The sequence below is a fragment of the Notechis scutatus genome, chromosome 3 (genome assembly GCF_049901735.1).
Source record: "Notechis scutatus isolate UNSWTSFEM ecotype Mainland chromosome 3, rNotScu1.2, whole genome shotgun sequence".
Lineage (NCBI taxonomy): Eukaryota > Metazoa > Chordata > Lepidosauria > Squamata > Elapidae > Notechis > Notechis scutatus.
This window is the reverse complement of record NC_142011.1, coordinates 160,302,464-160,323,478: the sequence shown is the minus strand read 5'-3', so window position 1 is coordinate 160,323,478 and position 21,015 is coordinate 160,302,464. Positions and strand designations below refer to the sequence as shown.

General features: G+C 37.0%; 1 protein-coding gene across 39 annotated transcripts in view; it reads right to left on the bottom strand.

Moving 5' to 3' along the window:
* EPB41L3 (erythrocyte membrane protein band 4.1 like 3) overlaps positions 1–21,015 on the bottom strand; it is a 142,308-nt gene that overhangs the window by 43,636 nt on the left and 77,657 nt on the right. For 35 of the 39 annotated variants that reach the window (XM_087961565.1, XM_087961566.1, XM_087961561.1 and 32 more), the window contains 2 exons: positions 13,370–13,566; positions 11,191–11,388 (listed from right to left, as the gene is read on the bottom strand). In XM_087961565.1, coding sequence (XP_087817691.1) covers positions 11,191–11,388; positions 13,370–13,555 — 384 coding nt within the window. In that variant the 5' untranslated portion in view covers positions 13,556–13,566. The remainder of the gene's footprint in view (positions 1–11,190; positions 11,389–13,369; positions 13,567–21,015) is intronic. The other 4 variants (XM_087961596.1, XM_087961578.1, XM_026671897.2 and 1 more) reach the window with 1 other exon arrangement.

The window sequence follows — 21,015 nt, the reverse complement described above, 5'->3', positions numbered from 1 at the left end:
AATATTATCATTTCATTTCTGAAAATGCAATTCAAATAATATTATGTGTTTGCGCCTTAAAACTGAAGTTAGTTTCTAAGTTAAATGTTCCATGAAATCCAGCTGTTTTATACTTTAACAGCAATATATATTCTTCATAGAGAAATACAATCATGTCCTACACTGTTGGTACACAATATTAACCTTCCCAATTGTCTGCATCCTTCCATTATTTGTTCTGAACTTTCTAAGAATCTAAATCAGTAGGCAGAAATTAAAATTATTTTCAAAAACTTACAGTAGATATGAGAATACAATCAGCAGTGGGATCCTACCTGTTCCACTACTGGTTTGGTGACCCTGCGCGAACGCAGATTTCCACACACCAGCTGAGGCCTGCAGCACCAATCAGCTGAGAGATAAAGAAGAGAAAAGTGCAGGGGCGGATGTGGGAGGGCCGATCCAGCATTTTTCTCTTCTTCCTGCTCTCAGCTGATCATCAGAGGCTTTTTTTACTACTGGTTCGGCCGAACCGGTAGCACACTGAATAGAATATAATCTAATAATTAAACAATATGTTTATATAGTTTCCACAGTGTATTTTCCACTCTTAATTTACCTGACTTTGAAAAACATCTGTTAAGTAAATATATGGTTACTGACGACAAATAGGTATCATCACTCCTTTTTTACAATATATTGTAAAAAGAGGTAGCAGCTGTTGTTAAGAGATGCCTCTAAAGCATCTTTAAATTTTTAACTAGCTCTTCTGCTTTTACTTCATCTATTTTAGTTTTCTTCTTCTGGAGATCTCCATTTTTATTATTTTTTTACTGCAGGCTGATGTTTTATCATCTCTGCCATTTGTTCAGCTGCTGCAAAGCTTATCCAGCAAAAGAATGAGGACTTAAAAAACAAAAATAGCAATACCACAGCAACAGCATTTTAGGCCTGTATTCCACCATGTAGTGATTTACAGCACTCTCTGAGCAGTTTACAATGTAGAAGCATTATTTGTGCATTGCCCCCAACAGTCTGGGTCCTCATTTTACAGACCTCAGAAGGATGGAACTCTGAGTCAACCTTGAGCCCGTCGGGATCAAACTCCACGTGGTGGGAAGAGTCAGACTCTAAAGTCATACTGTACTTTAATCACTGTGCCAACAATATTACTGACTTCACAAATGCACAAACAACATTATCAAGCTTCTGACTGCGGCTAACAACAAATTGGCACTCTTTTATTAAGCTTAGACACAAGCATCCAAGTACTGCTGCTAAGTTAGTTAAAACAAGCTTATGCAGAGACAATTGTGATTTAAAATGAGATAACAAATTAGATAGAACCTAATTTGGAACTTAAAAAGAGAATGATGACTAAGCTGAGAAATCTAAACCTGTATCAAAAGCAAGTTTCACATGTCCAGGGAGCACTGGATAAAATGCAAGCAAATAATAACAGCTAATCCAGATTATTTGATTTATTTATTTGATTTGAATGTTTCCCATCTTGCCTAGAGGTGATTTTGGGTGGCTTACATTCATTGGTTACAGCAATTTGATACATCACTAATATTTTGGTACCTGCCCAATGGCTTCTCTGTAACTTGTACCATCCCATAATAAGCTTAGTACGATCCTGTTAATGCATATCTAAATATTCACCATTCTAATGAACTTTTGAGTGCAAAAGGTCAAACAAGATCCTCTTGACTTACTGTTATCTGTTTAACTGCTTACTTATTCTTCCCTATCTAAAGTATTTAAGAACTGGAGATAGAAAGTCACTGATCTGCTGATATCAGTAGTCCGTAAGAGGAAAGTATAGCATCAATATAGGGAAGGGAAGTGATAATACTGCTTTATACTGCACTAAATACTGTGTTCAGTTCTAGTCACAATCCAAAAAAAGATGCTGAGGCCCTAGAAAGAGAAGAGCTACAAAGGAGTCTGTAGGTTAAACTCTATGAAGAATGGCTAAAGGAACTAGTTTTATTTGTTTCATTAAATTTTTATTCTGCCCATTTCCCCTATAATGAAATTCTGGTTTAGCTTAACAAAAATAAAGAGTGTTCTAAGACAGTGGTGGCTAACTTTTTTCGGCTCAAGTGCTGAAAATTGTGTGCACACTTGCCCACGTGCCAGCACCCAGAAAGCAATGCGTGATCCCCCCCCTGCGCGACATGCGCCTCTGCGCATGCATGTGTGATCCCCATGCGCACTGCGAGTGCAGTAATAAATCAGCTTCAAAAGTTTCGGTACAGGCCAGGCCTCACGTAGGCTGAAAGCGTACCAGGAACAAAAAACATCAATCAACAACACGTCATCATGGGCTAATAACTGGACTGCAAACGCTGACTGGCTACTTTGCACCTACTAAACTGACCATCTAACACTGTGATTTGATGCTACTATGTGTCCACTAATATTTCTACTCATGTAACATAACGATTGGATAGAGTTCACTGCTTGTGACGTATCACTGTGTGTTTTTAATAAAAGAGCTTCCCGAGCTCGTGCTCGGGGCAGCTCACCTGAGATAGAACCAGCCTGGTGTCTTTCTTGATGCATTAGACCACCCAGTGAGAAGCCTTCCAAATGCGGAGCAAAGCCGCAGCGAGTCTCTGCGCATGTGCGTGAGACACCCCCCATGCGCCACGCATCTGCGCCTGCGTGATCCTGCGTGCATCTCTGCGCATGTGCGCAACTCCCCTGCACGCTGCGCATCTCTGTGCATGCGCGCACATCTCCCGCACGCCCCTGCCCCCCGCGCATGCATGCCAGATACCCGACAATCAGCTGTCGGGCAGTGGCATGCACGTGCAGTGGGGCTCTTCCTGGCAGCATGCCGGCACGCGTGCCTTAGGTTCGCCATCACAGTTCTAAGACATGAAGGGATGCCACAGAGAAGAGTTAATTTATTTTCCACAGCACCTGAGAATAGGACAAGAAGCAATGGGAGGAAGTTAGTCATAGTGAAATCCAACCTAGAAATTAAGAAGGAGTTTCTGTGAGAACTATTAAAACAGCTTTGCCTCTCTGAGTTGTTGGTGCTCTAAGTTGTTGGTGCTGGGAGCTTTCCATTGTTGGAGTTTCCAATTGTCTGAGATGGATATCAGGGCAAGAGATTGGACTAGAAGACTTTGAAGGTCCCTATGATTCAGATTGTCTCTGAGAATTACTTACAACTCTTGTGAAAATGCTGATAAATGAGCTGTTAAAGGCCAAAGCCATAATAGTCATGGAACATAGATAGCAGTCAAAGGAACTGGAGGCATCAAACTGGCTCAAGGCAAAAGTTCACAGGTTGAAAACAAACAAACCAATTTGGGCAAACTTCTTATTGTAATACCCCAAAGATGTTTTACAGTTTTTTTCCTTGAGTGAATTCCCTTAAGTACCCACTATATGTGATAAGTTCACCCATGAAAAATGCAAAATAGGAACAGTCACAGACAGAATGTAATATTTTCCTCAACATCTATCCAGTCCTTCTGATGTACTCTAAAGTGAGCAGGACTATACATTTATTGACATGGGATTTTTCTGAAACTTAAGGCTTAAAATTTATATGTTGACGTATAATGGTTGTTGTTTGCTATACTGTGGGTTATTTTTTATTGTACTTTTATGATATACTTATAATCCTTTTTGTTAAGTTCTCACTAAAAAAGAGCAACCTTCTTCCTGATCTTCTCTAAAAAAAACTTTGTCTCGTGACTTCTTCTCTGTATGGATGGGCATTAATTATCCCATACGCTGAAATAAAGTAATATTGAACCTCATTAGGTCCCATAGGAAGGTTTATCTTGTTTGCTGTCAGACTTATCCACAAAAAACCCTGGTTTTCAGTAATCACTTCAAGTGACAACAGAGAATGGTAATTTCTTCACTTACATTAAAACTCTTCCATTGTAGTACCCAAGCTGTCTCTACCTTTCCCTTTGTCTCCTTCACAGAAAATATTTAGATTACTTTAGATTACACATAATTTTTACTTGCTACCATTTGTCTAGATATATGTAAGTAGGTACAAATAAGAGCAATTTGCCGAAGATACAAAAGTAGTTCATTTTTCAATGAAATTTAGATTCATAATGTCACTGAAATGCTATTTAGTGCAACAGTAATGACTATTATTTGGAATAAAGCTTCAGACATTAGATTTCCAATAAAGGAATATCAACAATTTATTTTTATTTATTTATTTATTTGATTTGATTTGCCAATTGTTTACAAGATAATAAGTATAAGTGTATACATAGTTGTGAATACATGAAATGGGTACATATAAGAAAAATAAAAGAATAAGAGAAACAATAGGACAGGGACGGTAGGCACGATGGTGCGCTTATGCACGCCCCTACAGGCCTCTTAGGAAAGGGGTGAGGTCAATAGTAGACAGTCTAAGGTTAAAGTTTTTGGGGGTTGGGGAAGAGACTATAGAGTCGGGTAGAGTATTCCAGACATTGACCACTCTATTGCTGAAGTCGTATTTCCTGCAATCAAGTTTGGTGCGGTTTACTTTGAGTTTGTATCTATTGTGTGCTCTTGTGTTGTTATGGTTGAAGCTGAAGTATTCATTGACAGGTAGGACATTGCAATGTATGATTTTATATACCATGCTTAAGTCCGACCGAAGACGGCGTAATTCAAGGTTTTCTAGTTTTAGAATTTCAAGTCTGGTGGCATAAGGTATTCTACAACGAGTAGAAGAGTGGAGAACTCTTCTTGTGAAATATTTCTGGACTTTCTCAATTGTGCTAATATCAGATACGTAATGAGGGTTCCAGACTGATGAACTGTATTCGAGTATTGGTCTAGCAAATGTTTTGTATGCTCTGGTTAGTAGTGTGATATTACCAGAGAAAAAACTTCGTAGGATTAGGTTAACAACTCTTAATGCCTTTTTGGCTATGTAGTGCAGTGGGCTCTAGCACTTAGATCATTAGAGGTGAGTATTCCAAGGTCCTTTACAGAGCTTGGGTCATCAACAAGATCTTGACTATTCAGCTTGTATTTTATTTTCTGATTTTTTTTTTGCCAATATGTAAGACAGAGCATTTATTTGTTGAGATTTGAAGTTGCCATTTGTTTGACCATTCAGATACATAGTCAAGATCTTTTTGTAAGGTAGCAGTATTGTCTGTGGTATTGAACAGCTTTACATCATCAGCGAAGAGAACGCAATTGCTCTTAATATGATCACAGAGGTCGTTTATGTAGAGTATGAAGAGAGTTGGTCCTAGAACACTGCCCTGGGGGACACCACTATTGACAGGTACTGGATTTGATAGAACGCTCCCGATTTTGACCATTTGTTGTCTGTTTGACAGGAATGCTTCTATCCAGTTATTCAGTTGTCCAGAGATACCATAGGATTTTATTTTTAGGAGTAGTTTGTCGTGTACCACTGAATCAAAGGCTTTACAGAAGTCTATGTAGATTGCGTCAATTGCTTTGCCCTGGTCGAGTTGTGTCGTCCATATGTTTTTGCAGTGTAAGAGTTGCAGATTACAGGATAGTTTTTTTCTGAAACCAAATTGTTTATTGGAGAGTAGGTTGTTTGACTCTAAGTGGAGGATGATGGATTGGTTAATAATTGATTCCATGACTTTACAGGTGACGCAGCATAAGGAGATTGGCCTGTAATTTTCAACTAGGCTTGGGTCTCCCTTTTGAAGATGGGGATGACTGTGGCTTGTGACCATAGGTTAGGCAAGGAGCTGGTCCTGAAAGATTTTTCAAAGATTATGCTTAGAGGTTTGGCTATGGCAGTGGATAGCTTTCTTAAGAAGTAGGCACATATTCCATCCGGTCCAATAGATAGAGATGGTTTTAGATTGCGTAGTGATTTTTCGACATTGTCTCCTGTGAAATCGATATGTATTAGATCATTGTTGTTATCTGTGGTACGGCTAGGAAATACTGGGCATGATCCATTGCTGTTTACAAATACTGAGCCGAAGAATGTGTTAAAGATGTTGGCTTTAATGGTGTCGTCGTTGCAGTCTTTACCATCAGGTCCTATCAAGGGAGGGATGATACCCAAGCTGTCTCTACCTTTCCCTTTGTCTCCTTCACAGAAAATATTTAGATTACTTTAGATTACACATAATTTTTACTTGCTACTATTTGTCTAGATATATGTAAGTATATCTAATAATATACAAATAAGAGCAATTTGCCGAAGATACAAAAGTAGTTCATTTTTCAATGAAATTTAGATTCATAATGTCACTGAAATGCTATTTAGTGCAACAGTAATGACTATTATTTGGAATAAAGCTTCAGACATTAGATTTCCAATAAAGGAATATCAACAATATGTACCTCACTCTCTGTCATTATACAACAATTATTCTCTTTTAAAAGATCATGGCTTAGTGCAGTGGTAGCTAACCTTTTTGGGCTCCTGCGCCAAAAATTGCAAGCGCACCAGCATGCTCATGCTCTCATGCCAGCACCCAGAGTGCAATGCGCGCCCCTCCCCACATCCCCTGCGTATGCCCGCGCAATCCCCACCCCCACACCTGCACTGTGCCTCTCAGCTGATTTTTCGGCTGGTTTGAGGCCTTTTTCGGCCTCCCAGAGGCTTGGAAAAAGCCTCTGCAAGGCTTCTCGAGGCCAAATTATAGGCCCATTTCATCACTTCCTGAAGTGACAAAAAGGGCCGGTAATTCAGCCTGAGAAGCCTTGCAGTGGCTTTTTCCAAGCCTCTGGGAGGCCAAAAAAGGCCTCAAACCAACCGGAAAAAAAAATCAGCTATGAGGCATGCGCATGCGCAGTGAGGTAAGTTTGCCATCAGTTCGCCATCACAGGCTTGGTGAATATATTTGTTCTTATCACCACAACTAGCATTTTTAACAGATATGGTAAACTCTTTACCATATCTTCTTTTAGCACCCCATAATCGCTTGCGGGGTGGAGTCTGGGGAACTGAATGGAACAGATGCCCTTCCTGTTGCGCCAATGCAAAGGTTTGTTCAGCAGACATATTCTGAATATATTCTGAAAACTGAACATTCTCTCCTTTGGATTGCAACAGTTACAATGAATTATATTTCATCTTCATTTTTCTGTATCAAGAGCAGCTATACTTTAGTAAGAAAAGTTTAGCATACAATAATAGCTTAAGAAGTTGCTTATTATTTGCCATATTCTTTGTGATGAGAATTATTCGTTGTGTCATGCTCTGAAAAGCTTAGCTGTTAAGAATTAGGTGACTGCAGTGCAAAACAAGGAGATTCAGCAGTTAAGTGGAACTATCATTAAGAAGTGCAACAATTTGTTGGGCTAACAATCTGAAAAAGCCAGTAGTAAGCTAAGCAAACAGCCAAGCAAATATTCAGCAAAGGGCTACCAATTCTGGTTAAGACTGTGATTGTAATAAGACTAACTCTGAAATCCGATCAAATCAGAACTGTTGTTCTAAGTGTTCTAATTTTTACTGAGTAGTTCTCAGTAAAAAGAATAGCTATTAATATACTTTTAGTAGAAAAAACAACTGAACACTTTGCAAGCTGTTAGCTTGCTTGTAAGTCAAATAAATTCAAGGGTTGAAATTGAATTGATCCTGTTTCTGGACGTCATCATTTCATTCCAGAGGGCAATTATTACAATCCAAATCAGTATTTGTCTCCTGGGTCTCATCGTTCCATATTACAAACTACTGTTTCTCTATCTTCTTTAATGTGGTCTAGTTCTGTAATAGCTTTGACTCATTTCCAATGAGTTTCTAAATCTGTTTTCTAGGCAGTCTTTTATTCTTATAGCGTATAGGGCAGGGATGTCAAACTCAAGGCCCGCAGGCCACATTTGGCCCACGGGGTGCTTAGATCTGGCCCGCAGGGCCACCCTGGAAACAGCAAAGGACCAGCCCATGATGTCTCTGCCAGCAAAAACGGAGCTCAGGAGGGCCGTGTGTGACCCCCCAAGCCCCACTTTCACTGGCAGAGGTTGCAGGAGGCTATCCCAGCCAGAAACAGAGCTCGGGAGCCCATTTTTGCTGGCAGAGTGCTCAAGCCACGCAGGCATCCCCAACATGAGTGACGTTGAGCTGGCCATACCCACCCTGGCACACACACACCCTGGCCTCACGAAGTCAAATACAACCCCGATGCGGCCCTCAATGAAATCCAGTTTGATACCCCTGATATAGGGAAAAGCATAGAAAGTCACAAGCAGCTGATAGAGTACTCTAAATGTGTTTATAGGAAGAAGCACACGATAAGTGAGATGGGAAACAGAACTGCATGCCCTTTTAAAAGGGTAAAATTAATTGAAATGAATAATTTCTAACATGCATACTCAGTTTGTTCTCCAAAATGATTTAATGAGACTAGCAATGATAATTGAACACCAATCCCAACCTCTATGCATATACACTCAACCAGGAAAGTACTTTGAAAAAGCTATGTTTAATGTTCAGAACATCAAATGACAAATAACCATCAATTCCAGCAAAAGGGCTTCTGTGTGTGCTGATAATGTTTGTAAGTCGATTGCCTTTTAAAGATCACAGCAGTTCATTTAAACACACTTCTAAAAAATCAAACAAAAACCACTTTCTTTTCAAATGCTCTGAAGAACTTGACAGGATAACTCTTATCAATACAGAAAACATCCAATATTTATTATCTATATATATATGAAAGTTTGAAATCTTTACTAGTATCTTACATACTAGTAAAATAATGCTTAAGGTTTGGCAAGTTAGATTTCACTATGTATGGAACAGCACTGTCAACTATATAAACAGGATCTTAAGAGTTAGAAGACCTGAGATCACACTGTTAAAATCTACTGTTTAATGGGAAAAATAAGGAGTTCCACAAATATTTTAATTTCTCCTTTATTGATTATATAAAGATTACTGACTGTGTAGATCACTGGTGTAGTGATTAAGGCACCAGACTAGAAATTGGGAGACTGAGTTAGTCTTGCCATAGGCATGAGGTCTTTGGGCAGTCATTCACTCAGCTCAGGCAAACCACTTCTGAAATCTTGGTAAGAGAACTGCAGGACTCATCCAGGCATTCGCCAAGAGTGACTCAAAGGAACATAAACAAAAGAATTATCCTTAAAAACATGAGTGCACCATGCCATCATCAATCTATAGAAGAATTTGTTTGACTGCCAAAAAGCAACAGATGGAACAGAATACAGCACAGATAAATGGTTCAAAACTGAAAAAAAGAGTATTAAGATTGTAAACTGTTCTCTTATTTAACTTATATGTAGAATATATAATGAGGATCAGAAGAAATAAAAACTGGAATTAAAATTGTTGGGAGAAATATCAACTTCAGATAGGCTTTGAAGACTGGAAGCAAGGAAGATTAAGAAATCTTTTGTCAAAGGGTGAAACAAGAAAGGACAAAACCCTGCTGCTGCTCAATATTTAAAAAAAATTCTGTAAGATTTTTATTAATAGGGATAGCAATACAAAGCAAATAGATGGAAAAGACATTGCAATAGCAACTCTTTATTGGCTCAAAAATTCACAGGCCTAATGACTGTAGCCATGCAATAAACATCTACCACTTATGACAAAAATGACAATAGCTCTAAAATAGACAAAACATTAAACGCAGAGAGGTCACCTTGACAATAGAAATATGTATTGTCAAGACCATAGTTTCCCAAGCTGTAACCTATAGCAGGAGAAGTGCAGCATAGAAAAGACTGAGCAAAGAAAAACTGATGCTGCAGAAAATTGTTGCGAACAGATTATTCATTAAAAGATGAAATAAAATTGCTTACTGGAAGCACTGATAACGAAGATAAGGCTTCAACTCTTTTGACAGATAATGAGAAGGCAAAAGTTACTGGAAAATACTTCTACTTGGAAAAATTGAAGGCAGTAAAAAAAAAAGCTGATAGGAAACAAGATGATTTGATATCATTGATGACTTCAGCAGGAGTTTGTAAGAATTCAAAGGAGATGTTACTGACAGAAAATTGTGACAAATTTATACTCATCATGTCACAGATATGAACTGCAACAAACAAATCTGTAATATTTGTTGGGTGTAATAGCTACTTTATATAAAGTACAAAAAATTAGAATCTCCAGCCCAATCCAACATCAAATGTTTTTTGATTTGGCATCCTTAGACAGGTAATCTCAAATATATTAAGGAAGAAACTGTGGGTTACTGTTCCAGTTTACAGGCAAGATGTCAGAAGTTTAACACCCTCCTTTTGAATATAAACCTCCAAATTGCAGTAAGGTCACCTCTCTTCTTCCATAAAGAAAGAAGCCTATGTTGCCTACAGTACTGATAAATATTCTAGTATTGTATTTTTTAAGAATCTATTCAGCTTCAAATGTAAAGAAAATGATGCAGATTTGGTACATTGCTACATTTCTTTTATATATGGGGATTTCCTTCAGTTTGAGATTTATCAAAATTACTTCCAGGATACATGGTGGCAGCAAATTTAACAGGAGAGGCAGAATTTAAAATTCAGGGATCTGTCAGCACAAAAGCAAAGATTTGACTTATTTTCTTGAGAAATATTTCCTGGTAATACTTGATCAGGATTTAAAGACAATCTAGAATGAACAGATCAGCACAGCCAGACGCATAAAAATATAGAAATCTCAGAGATTTGTGTTCCTGGTTTTCATTGGACAGCTCCCTGATATTTTGGTCATCTCAAATCATGTTCTGCTGAACAGCTCCTTAGCTTCTATGACCAGAAATTGAGCCACGGTGGAAATGGGGCATAGCAACCAGGACAACACTGTAGAATGTTGGGTATACATCTTCTTATGACATTATCAGACTATTCTTGGCTTTGGTCTCTATTAATATTTTTAAAAGTAATCCTATTACCTTGTGACAACAAATTCCACAAATCAACTATGCATTGATTGTTCCAAATCGCGTGCCAATTAATTTAACTAATGTTCTTACAAGGATTTATTTATTGAAGAATATGATTTCTAGCATATCTTATTTCATGAGCTAAGGAGTTCTGAACAGTAATTTTGCTTACAAATAAAATGTTCCAGCTCTTTGATCAATTTATTGCCTCTTCCATCTCGGACAAACCTCTTGAAAGAGAATAACCTATCCAAATCTGTAGCTAGTAGTCCAAATATAGACTACAAAACAATTACTGTCAGGCATTATTATGTATTTTTTTTAAAAAGCCTTATGATCGAGAGAAGCCCTTATACTGCAGCCTTTACATTTTTACCTCTACTTCACAGCCATATTCGGAGCCATCCAGAAGGATTACTTTGCACTGCATATTTTTTGGTTTCTTCACAATCCTTAAAGGAGAGCGGGAAAGTTTACTTGAGGATGATTTTTGGGAGAGTTTGTCGTCTTCAAACTGCTGATATTCCAGCTGCTTTGCCACTGCAGCAGCAACTTCAAGTTCTCTGTCAGTGGCCTAGAAACAGAGGAAAATTCAATTCTAGTTTCACAATAAAAATGGGCAATCAGAGCAGGCTTCCAGAATCATGCAGCATCTCTTTGTAGAAGTCTGTTCAGAACCCATTTTTAAAATAAGCATATAAACTGAATTGGAAAAGAGATAAATCACTTATTTCAGTAATTTGTGAAGGCCTTTTGGGTTAATGAGACTGCTACACTGCTGTTGTATAGCTTTTTTTTTTAGGAACATGCTAAAGGAAACTGCAATATAGTAGCTCGTTTAAAAATAAAGTCAAATAAACTGAATAGAAAAAGATCTAACACTGCAATAATTGTTAAATAACCATGTTTCATTTCTGAAAACTCAGGTGTTGTAATAGTCCAAAAATATGCTACCATAACAACCAATTGCTTTTCAGTACCAGCAGTATTTTTTTAAATAATAGATTTGTATATGGATGGTTTTTCTACCACTAGCTAATAAACATATTTAAAAGCAGAAGATCTACAGAAATATACAGTTAAAACTTTATAAGTTAATTTGTTTTTAATGATTAATAAAATGAATACCTATTTTGTTCTGAAATGACTTCAAAATAGGCCTGCAACCTACACTTGTTTTATACAGCAAAATATTTTCACATGAAATTCATCTTCCTACAGAGGCCTGACAATCTGTTCATGAAGTTTACCTACAACAAAGTTACCACAAAAAGACAACAAATATATTATATATTCATGTTATTTCAATGGTACTGGACCTTTTGAGAGATTTGGATATAATCTGAAGGTCTGGCCAAAGGATTAATAATATCAAACAAACATTTTTGGAATAAAATAATTTGAAGCAACAAATGAAAATGTTTAAATCTTGGTGATAATTCCTTCTGTAAATTCTGTGTTCTTAATCCAGAACAAATTTATATATTTTAGCTATAAATTTGAACGTTTAAAAGGCTGTTTTTAATATATCAACAATTAACATTACAGAGAGAAAATAGGGTATCAATTGCTGAAAATATGTGTGTGTAGAAAATGTGTGTGTTCAGCAATTAGCATCCTACTGTCTATGCATGAATACACACACACATAGTGTATATGCTGGCCTACATTCAACATGGAATGTAGTATGAATGATGTCCCCTTCAAGCAAAAAGACCTTTACTTTCTTCATTCCTGAAACTCTGCATAGGCTCTGCAGGGTACTGTGGGAATCCAGGAGTTGTGTGAATTTACAGCCCTCCAAGTAGAATGAAACAATTGGACATGGCAATATGTTTATTTCAGCTAATGTAGAGGTTAAGTTCATTGCACACCCTTTAGTCTTCAGTAAAAAACATTTATAGGCAATCCTTTGAATTTAGATTTATATCCTGTCCTTTATTCAAAAGCTCAATACAATATATACAGCACATCTTCCTGTGAAATAGTTTTTGTGATAGTTATTGAAACTGCCACTAGTCACTGAGTAAATTTCCATGACTGCAGGAGAACTAAGATACAAGTAAAATCTAACAACAAATCTAAATTAAGTTAGATATTGGAGATCCTCTCCTTTTCATCACAGCAATGGAATGAAAAAAAGCAATTTTGGAGGGCAGACAGTTGGATTTATTACCTCCAAATATGAGTCTGAACTAAATTTAAAAACTTCTAACATAATTTGCCTCATTTCTATGAAAATGCTTCATTATAATTATATAATTTTAATAAAAATAGCCTTAAAAGAAAAAAACAACACTGAGCCTTTGTTTTGTTGTACTTTTTAGAATCCATTTTGATTTATGTGAATGACAATGTGCTACCTCTCTCTGCAAAATACTCTCCAATGAGGTGGTCTATCGTTTCTATAAAATTCTCATGGAAGGCTACTCCAGCTCAAAATGTGCATGCTATAATATTTATCATTTCTAATACTTTTTTACTATAATAATCCTAATCTCTAATATATTAGGTTCGTGCCAAATTGAGGAAAGGTGATTTCCTAAATAACTTACCTGTTCCTTTTTTACAGGAGTGCTATGGGCTGCCACACTGGAAAATTGTTTTAATGCATTCTGGTGCTCTTCCTCCACTTGCTGTGGCTGCTGTTCTTGGGTTGCTTTTTCTTGTTCACTAGATGTTTCTTTCTGCTCTTGATCCTGATCTTTGGATTCAGAGTCTGAACCAGATTCTGTAGTCATGGTTGATTATCCTACAATAAAAGGAAGAACTGTGAGATTCAAAATTGTAGCAATCTAAAAAGCATACAAGAAAGGTTGATTTACAAAATATTTATATATAATAATATTTATACAACATTGTTACAAATATCACATGTATAGTTCCCCAAATTAGGATCACTTGAAGGTAAGGAGAAAGTTATTCCTTTCCATCTAGTCCATATGTCCAACTCTAGCTTTCCTTCACATGGAGTCAATCTGAGCAAGGGCTGGATAATGTATTTTGAATGCAGGATGTTCCTAATTCCAATTACTGAAAGTACCAGCTAGAAATTAATTTTCTAGGGCCACAATGCTTGTTCAGAATTGCACAATACAATAAAAAACCAATCAGATAATAAACAATAATTCTTCATGATTATCTTTGACATCTCAGGAAAATTGAATGTCTGGTTCTGCAGACATTCTGCTGTTGGGAGACTATATCTCAGCCATCTGCCTGAAGAGGGAAATGCATGAATTGGCTAGAGAATCTTCAAATTCCTTTTATTCAGATGTGAGATCTGCAGGGAAGTTGTGCTGACATTAAGTTTAAAGCGAGTTCAACAGTCTAAACTAGCCAGAATTTTCCTTTTATACCAAGAGTCACACTCAGGATTGCAAATACAGTCTTGCTTCCGACCTTCTGCCTGAATGAGTGTAGTCTAGGGAGAAGCAGGGCAGCGCTAAAGTACAGCCTCGAGTCTTCAGCCTTCTGTGGCACTCAGCTCCTATACACCCAAGTTTATGGAGCTTTCTAGATTAGGCAGGGTGCGGTACAAGTTGCAGTACTAGCATGACTTGTATGAGAAGGAAAATATTTAATTCCACTGTACAACCATGAGAAAGTGCAGGATATGCACTTAGGCGAAGGACTAAGTAACAGAACAAGTGCAACAGGATAAGGGTGAAAACTGCACAGCTAAATTAAGAGCGAGGAAAAAGAGAAATGTGCATGTGCTATGTTTGCCAGCTGCCTGCCATGGAGTCTTTGTATACCCAAGGCCACTCAGAATTTAGAGAAGGACACATGTGGGTGATAATACCAGAGGCAATGGGACATTTGAGAGGAAGGCTCAGAAGCTGAGGTTCCTCATTATATTCATAATGCATATTACTAGCTCAACTGGGCAAAACAATTACAAGAGTTCTGGAGAAAGAAAGAGCAGGATAGCAATGAAATTTCTACATACAACATTTACCAGTGGCTATAATTGTAAATATCCTTCATGGGAAGGTTGTGAGGGTTGTTTCTATCATGGTGGACCAGGCTCAATAATAAAAGTTGGGCAAGATGTAAGATACTGAAAGTGTCAAAGCAGCTGAAAGACCTACATCTATTCACTATATCATACAGGGTTGTTACTGTGGGGGGGGGGGGGGAATAAGAGGGAGTCCTAAAAATGCTACTTAATGCTTCTAAACAAGAGTGGATATAAACCTGAAGAATACAGACTATACAATCCAAAACATTTCATATGAAATCAGTACATCATATTTTGTATCAAAGTCTATTCAGAAACAAATAGTAAATAGCTGTAGTTGTGGAAAACATTTGAAGGACTGTTTCAAGACACTTCCCTTCTCAATATTATAGGCACCTGAGTCATCTGGGATGCTTGGCATAACTGCTTTGAAAACTCTTCCCACATTGTCCGTGCCTGAGTTTACATGGACATGGAAAAGTTTAATAAGTAGTTATTTGTGCATGTGTTTGTGGAAATACTGTATCTGGAAACGTTTTCAAAGTAACAGTGAAAGCTGACTCAACATTTTGAAGGGATAATTGATAAAATGAAGTTGGACAGGAATGTACAAACAATTAGAACACTGTTTCTTCTGTGCTAGAACATTGTGAAAGTAATGGTTAGAATTAATGTATTATTTTTTGCCAGTGTGTCTTCCTGCCCAGAAGGAACTGAAATGGTTCTGTAAGAGACCTAAAACATAAAGCCAGATATCTACTAACCTTTTCCCTTACATTCCTTTCAATGAAAATACGGAGTGGGCTTCAAAAATGTTAGCAAATGGTTCTCTGCCTAGTTGCTGGGTGGGTGTGGCCATGGTGGGCGTGGCCTAGCCGACCTCCTGCACCATGGGGGGGGGGGGCACTTTTTCCCTCTCTGGGTTCCGGAGGCTTTCCTCGAACCTCTGGGAGGGCGAAAATAGCCTCACCGGGCTCCGGAGGCTCTTGGGCCCATTTCTGGCCTTCCTGAACTTCCAGGAGGCCCGTTTTTCGCCTTCCCCGAGCCTCCACGTGGACCCTGAAGTTGCCTGCATCCAAAATGGGCCACATGGGTACTTCTGGGAGGGGCAGTGTGGGAGGGGCCAGCCAAGAGTGGGATTTGGGGGTTTTCCAAACTGCACAGAATCTTAGCTAGGGGCTCTCCCGAACCCCTGTGAGCCCCCAGCAGCCCACCCCTGAAAATAGGCATGTCTCCAGGGGAAATTAGGGTTGCACTGAATTCAAGGAATGCTAGGGCTAAGACTTCTACATACATACAGCAACAATTCTTTACACGATAACTGAAAAGAATTTAGATTTTTCTAGATTTCTTTGCTGTGATCTAGTGGCTATCTGGATGTTTTCCAATCCAGGTGGCCAGTTCTGAACCGCATAGTTTTCCATCACCAAAACACCTAGAACTGTTCTGATGAGAGGAGTAAGCATTAAACTTTCAAATTTTGTTTCACCGAACTGCAGCTAAATTGAAACAGCTGGATGCAACTTGGGGCTCGCAGTATTTTATTTCAAGTTCTAAACCAACCAATCAACGAAAATGCTTCTTTTTGTGCACAACCTTTCCTTGGAAAGCTTTGCATATCTTTGCTAATAATTAAAAATCATTTGGTCTTTTCAACTTTTCACGAACACATGAATTCATCTATTGATGCTTCTGGGTAACACAGAAATGTAAATATGGGCACAGACGACAGCATTGGACTGCCTAACACTGAGATATATCTTCTTTCTTACATCATGATATTAACATGCACATTTAAAAATTATTTTAAGCAATTAATTTTGGCAAATAAATGCAAAGGACATGTTTTCAGCAGTTAGTAAAACACATCAAAATTAAAGCTTTATTCTTCAAAGCTACCATAAATATTTCATTTGGCATGTTTTGGCTACTGCAACTGACAGGATGAGGTCAAATAGCAGACACATTTCTTGCAAACACTACAGCAGAGTTTAATATAATACGGAGATCTGTATCTGCTTTTGGTATAGACTGTATTTTCTTTTTCATTATAAGTTGTCCAAGTCCTTATTTTCTCACTAGCTAAGAACAGATTAACCACTTATATCCTATCTCTTCTCCATTTATCTTTTAAATACATCACTAAATCTCAATGTACTACTTCCACAAGCATCGAATTTTTCAGGAATATGGCAACCTGTGACCTATTATTTTCACATTGCCTTCTTTACTTTTATAACACAGACAGGAAGATGTGTGTGTGTGTGTGTGTGTGTGTGTGTGTGTGTGTGTATATATCTCATATCAAATATCAATATCAATATCTATATCTATATCTATATCATCTATATCTATATCTATATCTATATCTATATCTATATCTATATCTATATCTATATCTATATCTATATCTATATCTATATCTATATCTATATCTATATCTATATATATATATATATATATATATATATATATATATATATATATATATAAAATTTTGCAATTACTAAAACAGTTCATCAACCCATGTACCATAGTATGAACATGCTAATTATAAAAATTAAAAATATATAATTTGGATGGTCCCCTGAAGTTATTCCTCAATTTCTGAAGGGCAATTCATAAATTAGGCAAATGGATTCCCTAACAGTGAAAAACAATGTTAATTCCTCATCTGTCTCCAGAGCACACACCTGTTCAGATATCTATGCAAATAGATGGTGCATAGTAACACTATGCACAATGCCAATACAGAGATTATATTCATAGGCATGAGGAAAATGGTATGTAACGACAGTATCCATTTGCTAAGGGAAAAGCTGACTACATTTTCCAGCATTTTTGTTCTTATTTTACTACAAGCATTTGGGAGATTCCAAATTTAATAGCCCATATTATGTAACAGCTCATCATACTGTATTATAATAACATGTAATGTAATACACAATACAGTATGTTCCTTTATTCTGATTGAATAGTTTTGATATCAGTAATTCCTTTTTTAAAAAATGAAGTTTTACAGGGGGTTTGAGGGAGATAAAAAAAAAGTGATGTGCAATAAAAAACTATTTTAAGGTGGCAAATCCCTTTGAGCAAGTCAGCATGTTGTTAAAATTAGAAGTCATCATTAGACATTTCACCAAATAACAATGCAATAGCATGCATGACATTTTTGCTTTTACATAATCAACTACCTCGCAACATGAAACAATGTATTTTATATTTTGTACTAGATTTGATAATGTATTGCATAAATCTGATTTTTTTTATTCTTTTGGTAGCACTACAAAACTACTTCATCCTTTGTAGATTTCAAAAGCTCTTAAGACATAACGAGACCTCAGATGTGGGATTGTTAGGTCTATAATTTATTAATATGATAAGAGTAAAACCCATGTCCATTAGAAAACACTGTATACTAGGAGTTATGCAATCTAGTGGTTTCTGCTACAAATAAGTACATTAATAAGGATTACTCAGACTTGGCACTTCTGGTAATATGCATGTACAGACATTAATAATTTAGTCAAGACAGAAAAGATTTTTTCAACATGAGAAAAAGCAGTAACTTGAAAAATTAGTTATCAGTGTGTCTCTCTGTAAATAAATGAATATAAAATAAAAATATAACTGCCATAAGCAGTGCCTATCATATCATACTGGATTTATTCTGTCTTTTGGTTCACTTGCTGCATAAAAAGACAGATATAACTCTACAAATTCTTCCATACAAAGTTTCTTTTATTAGATTATATTAGGTATCCTCAAGGTAACTTACAGTTATGTCGAGATGCATCTAATGTCCAATTCTTTGCACAGTTGAAATCGTAGTGTAAATGATAGTACTCTTTCTATCCCATATTTCATCCCATAGTCGTAGAATCAGGGGGTAGAGCTGCTATCATGAGGCTGTGTTCAGGCAAGAGTGAAGAAACCTCCCCGACCCACCAAGGGTCAATTCAGTGACCAATCAGGGTTACAGATGTGGCCATATGACATGTACCACATTTCCCAGGATAGCTTAACTACATTTACCATGATGCATTCCCTTAAGGAGACAGTTCTCAATTCCTAACTAACTATCCCAAATCCCATTAACTCTAAACTGTCTGGACAGCACAGGGTTTATTCTAGTTTTCCTTTCTACTGTTATTACTGCCTCTTAATGAAAAAGAGAGTACAACAGTGTTTTCTTTGTTTTTCCTTTTTTGTTTGCAAGCTTCAGTTATGCTATTTATATACTGCTACAATATACTCTAGATAGAACGACAGACAACAGTGAGGGCATTCATGCAAAAAAAAACTTTTTAAAGTTTACTAAACAGATGTTACATATAAAGTAGCATTTTATTAGAAGTAACATATAATTAGCATTTTATTATATAAAGTTTTACTGATGTTGAGAGTTATGAGAAAATATTCTCACCACACCAAATGTTTCAGTCAATTATTACAAAACAAATCTATTATACAATAGAAACAGTTCTAATGAATTCATCCAAAGTTTGAAATTTATAGATATTAGACAATGTCAAAATTCTTACGTGATTTAAATTATTATTCTTGATTAACTGGCACTAAATCATTCATTCGTTACATACTTTTAAAAGTACTATATATAGCTGCCTAAATTGGTTTTCAATATTCAAAATTGGAATTCAATATAGTAATTCATATGAATGACACTCTAGGACTGAGATGGCACGCGTGCCAGAAGTGGAACACAGAGCCATCTCTGCCGGCACGTGAGCCGTCTCCCCAGCTCAGTTCCACTACGCATGCGCATGCATCTCCAGCCAGCCAGCTGATTATCAGGTATCTGCCATGCATGCGTGGGGGAATCACACACGCCTGCCTGGGCTCTAGGCTGTCCTTTATTCTTACCTGAGTTGCTTTGCGCGGCACAGCTGAGTGCCACGCATCAGCAGGAGATGGTGAATGCTTGCAGGAGAAGTTGTTTTGCAAGTACCAAGCACACACACGCAGCAGAGAAATTGTTTTGCAAGTACTGTGCATGCTCACCGTACCGGCTGTTATGCCGGTAGGATTCCCACCCCTGGTCCTAATTAAATCAAACCCTTTCATATTATTTTAACAGTGTCTCAGCCATTTAAAGCAGAGTACAGATGCATCAAATATCAAAAATGCTATATGCTCTACCCTGCCCTGAAGAGAAGAAACAGCTTTTGGTCCTAAATCTTGTTCTGTTTGGGTACCTTCAGAGTATTTCTTTCTAAAAATGCCAACTACATTCTGAAATTAGAACAATCACAAACACAATTTCTACAATGACTCAATTATTTTCTTGGTTAGCACACGATTATCATTTTTGTTACTCAGCACATCTTATTATATTATTGGAAAAGACAGGACTTTAAAAAAAGTTGATGGAAGAAGACTGTTTTTTTTTATACTCACTGAACAAATGCAACAAAGGGCAAAGCTGAGGAAGAAGAGAACTACACTTTTAATACTGTAGTAACTGCATTACAATCAGAAGTCAGATATTTGTAAAGTTGTAGGTCTTGGAAAATAGGTTTTTAACATGGTATTCTAATCTTTTTTCTTGGACATTATTACATTATATATTCACTGTGACAATAGCTTGGATGGATTAGAATCTTTCAACCTGTGGTCCCAACTCTGTGGAACACTCTACCACAAAGGTGGGAACTGCGCCCACCCTTTTGGCCTGCTGGAAGGGTAGTAAAGCTTGGCTTTGCCCCTTAGATTGAGGCTCAGAGAGGGGTGCTAACCACTGAAAATGGTTGACAAGGTAAGAAGACTTCATTTCTGTGCTGTCTATTTCATTGTTCTGGATTTTTTTTCCCATAGTTTTAAATTGCATAGTTTTATATTTTTTTAAATTTACAGTTTAAACATTTAAATTACTTTTTTAGTTATCTTATGATTTATAAGCCACAAAGAATTGTCCTGTTAGAGAAATGGGTGGCATATAAATTTAACAAATAAACTTGCAAAAGAAATTTACTCTGGTAGCATTAAAGTGAGGGGTAGATTGAGGTCAGAAAGAAACCAAATGGAAGAAGTGTGAGAATGAAATCCAACCTTAATGCTTACAGACTACATTTAAAAGCTGCTTATTTTAAGAAAAAGCCCATTGTTGATAATAACACATAGTTAATTTTCAAGTACTTAAGCATTTACTTCAGTAACATATTTTTCATTTTCAGTGATTGCATCTTAAGCATTGATTACATCTTAAGAATCATAACT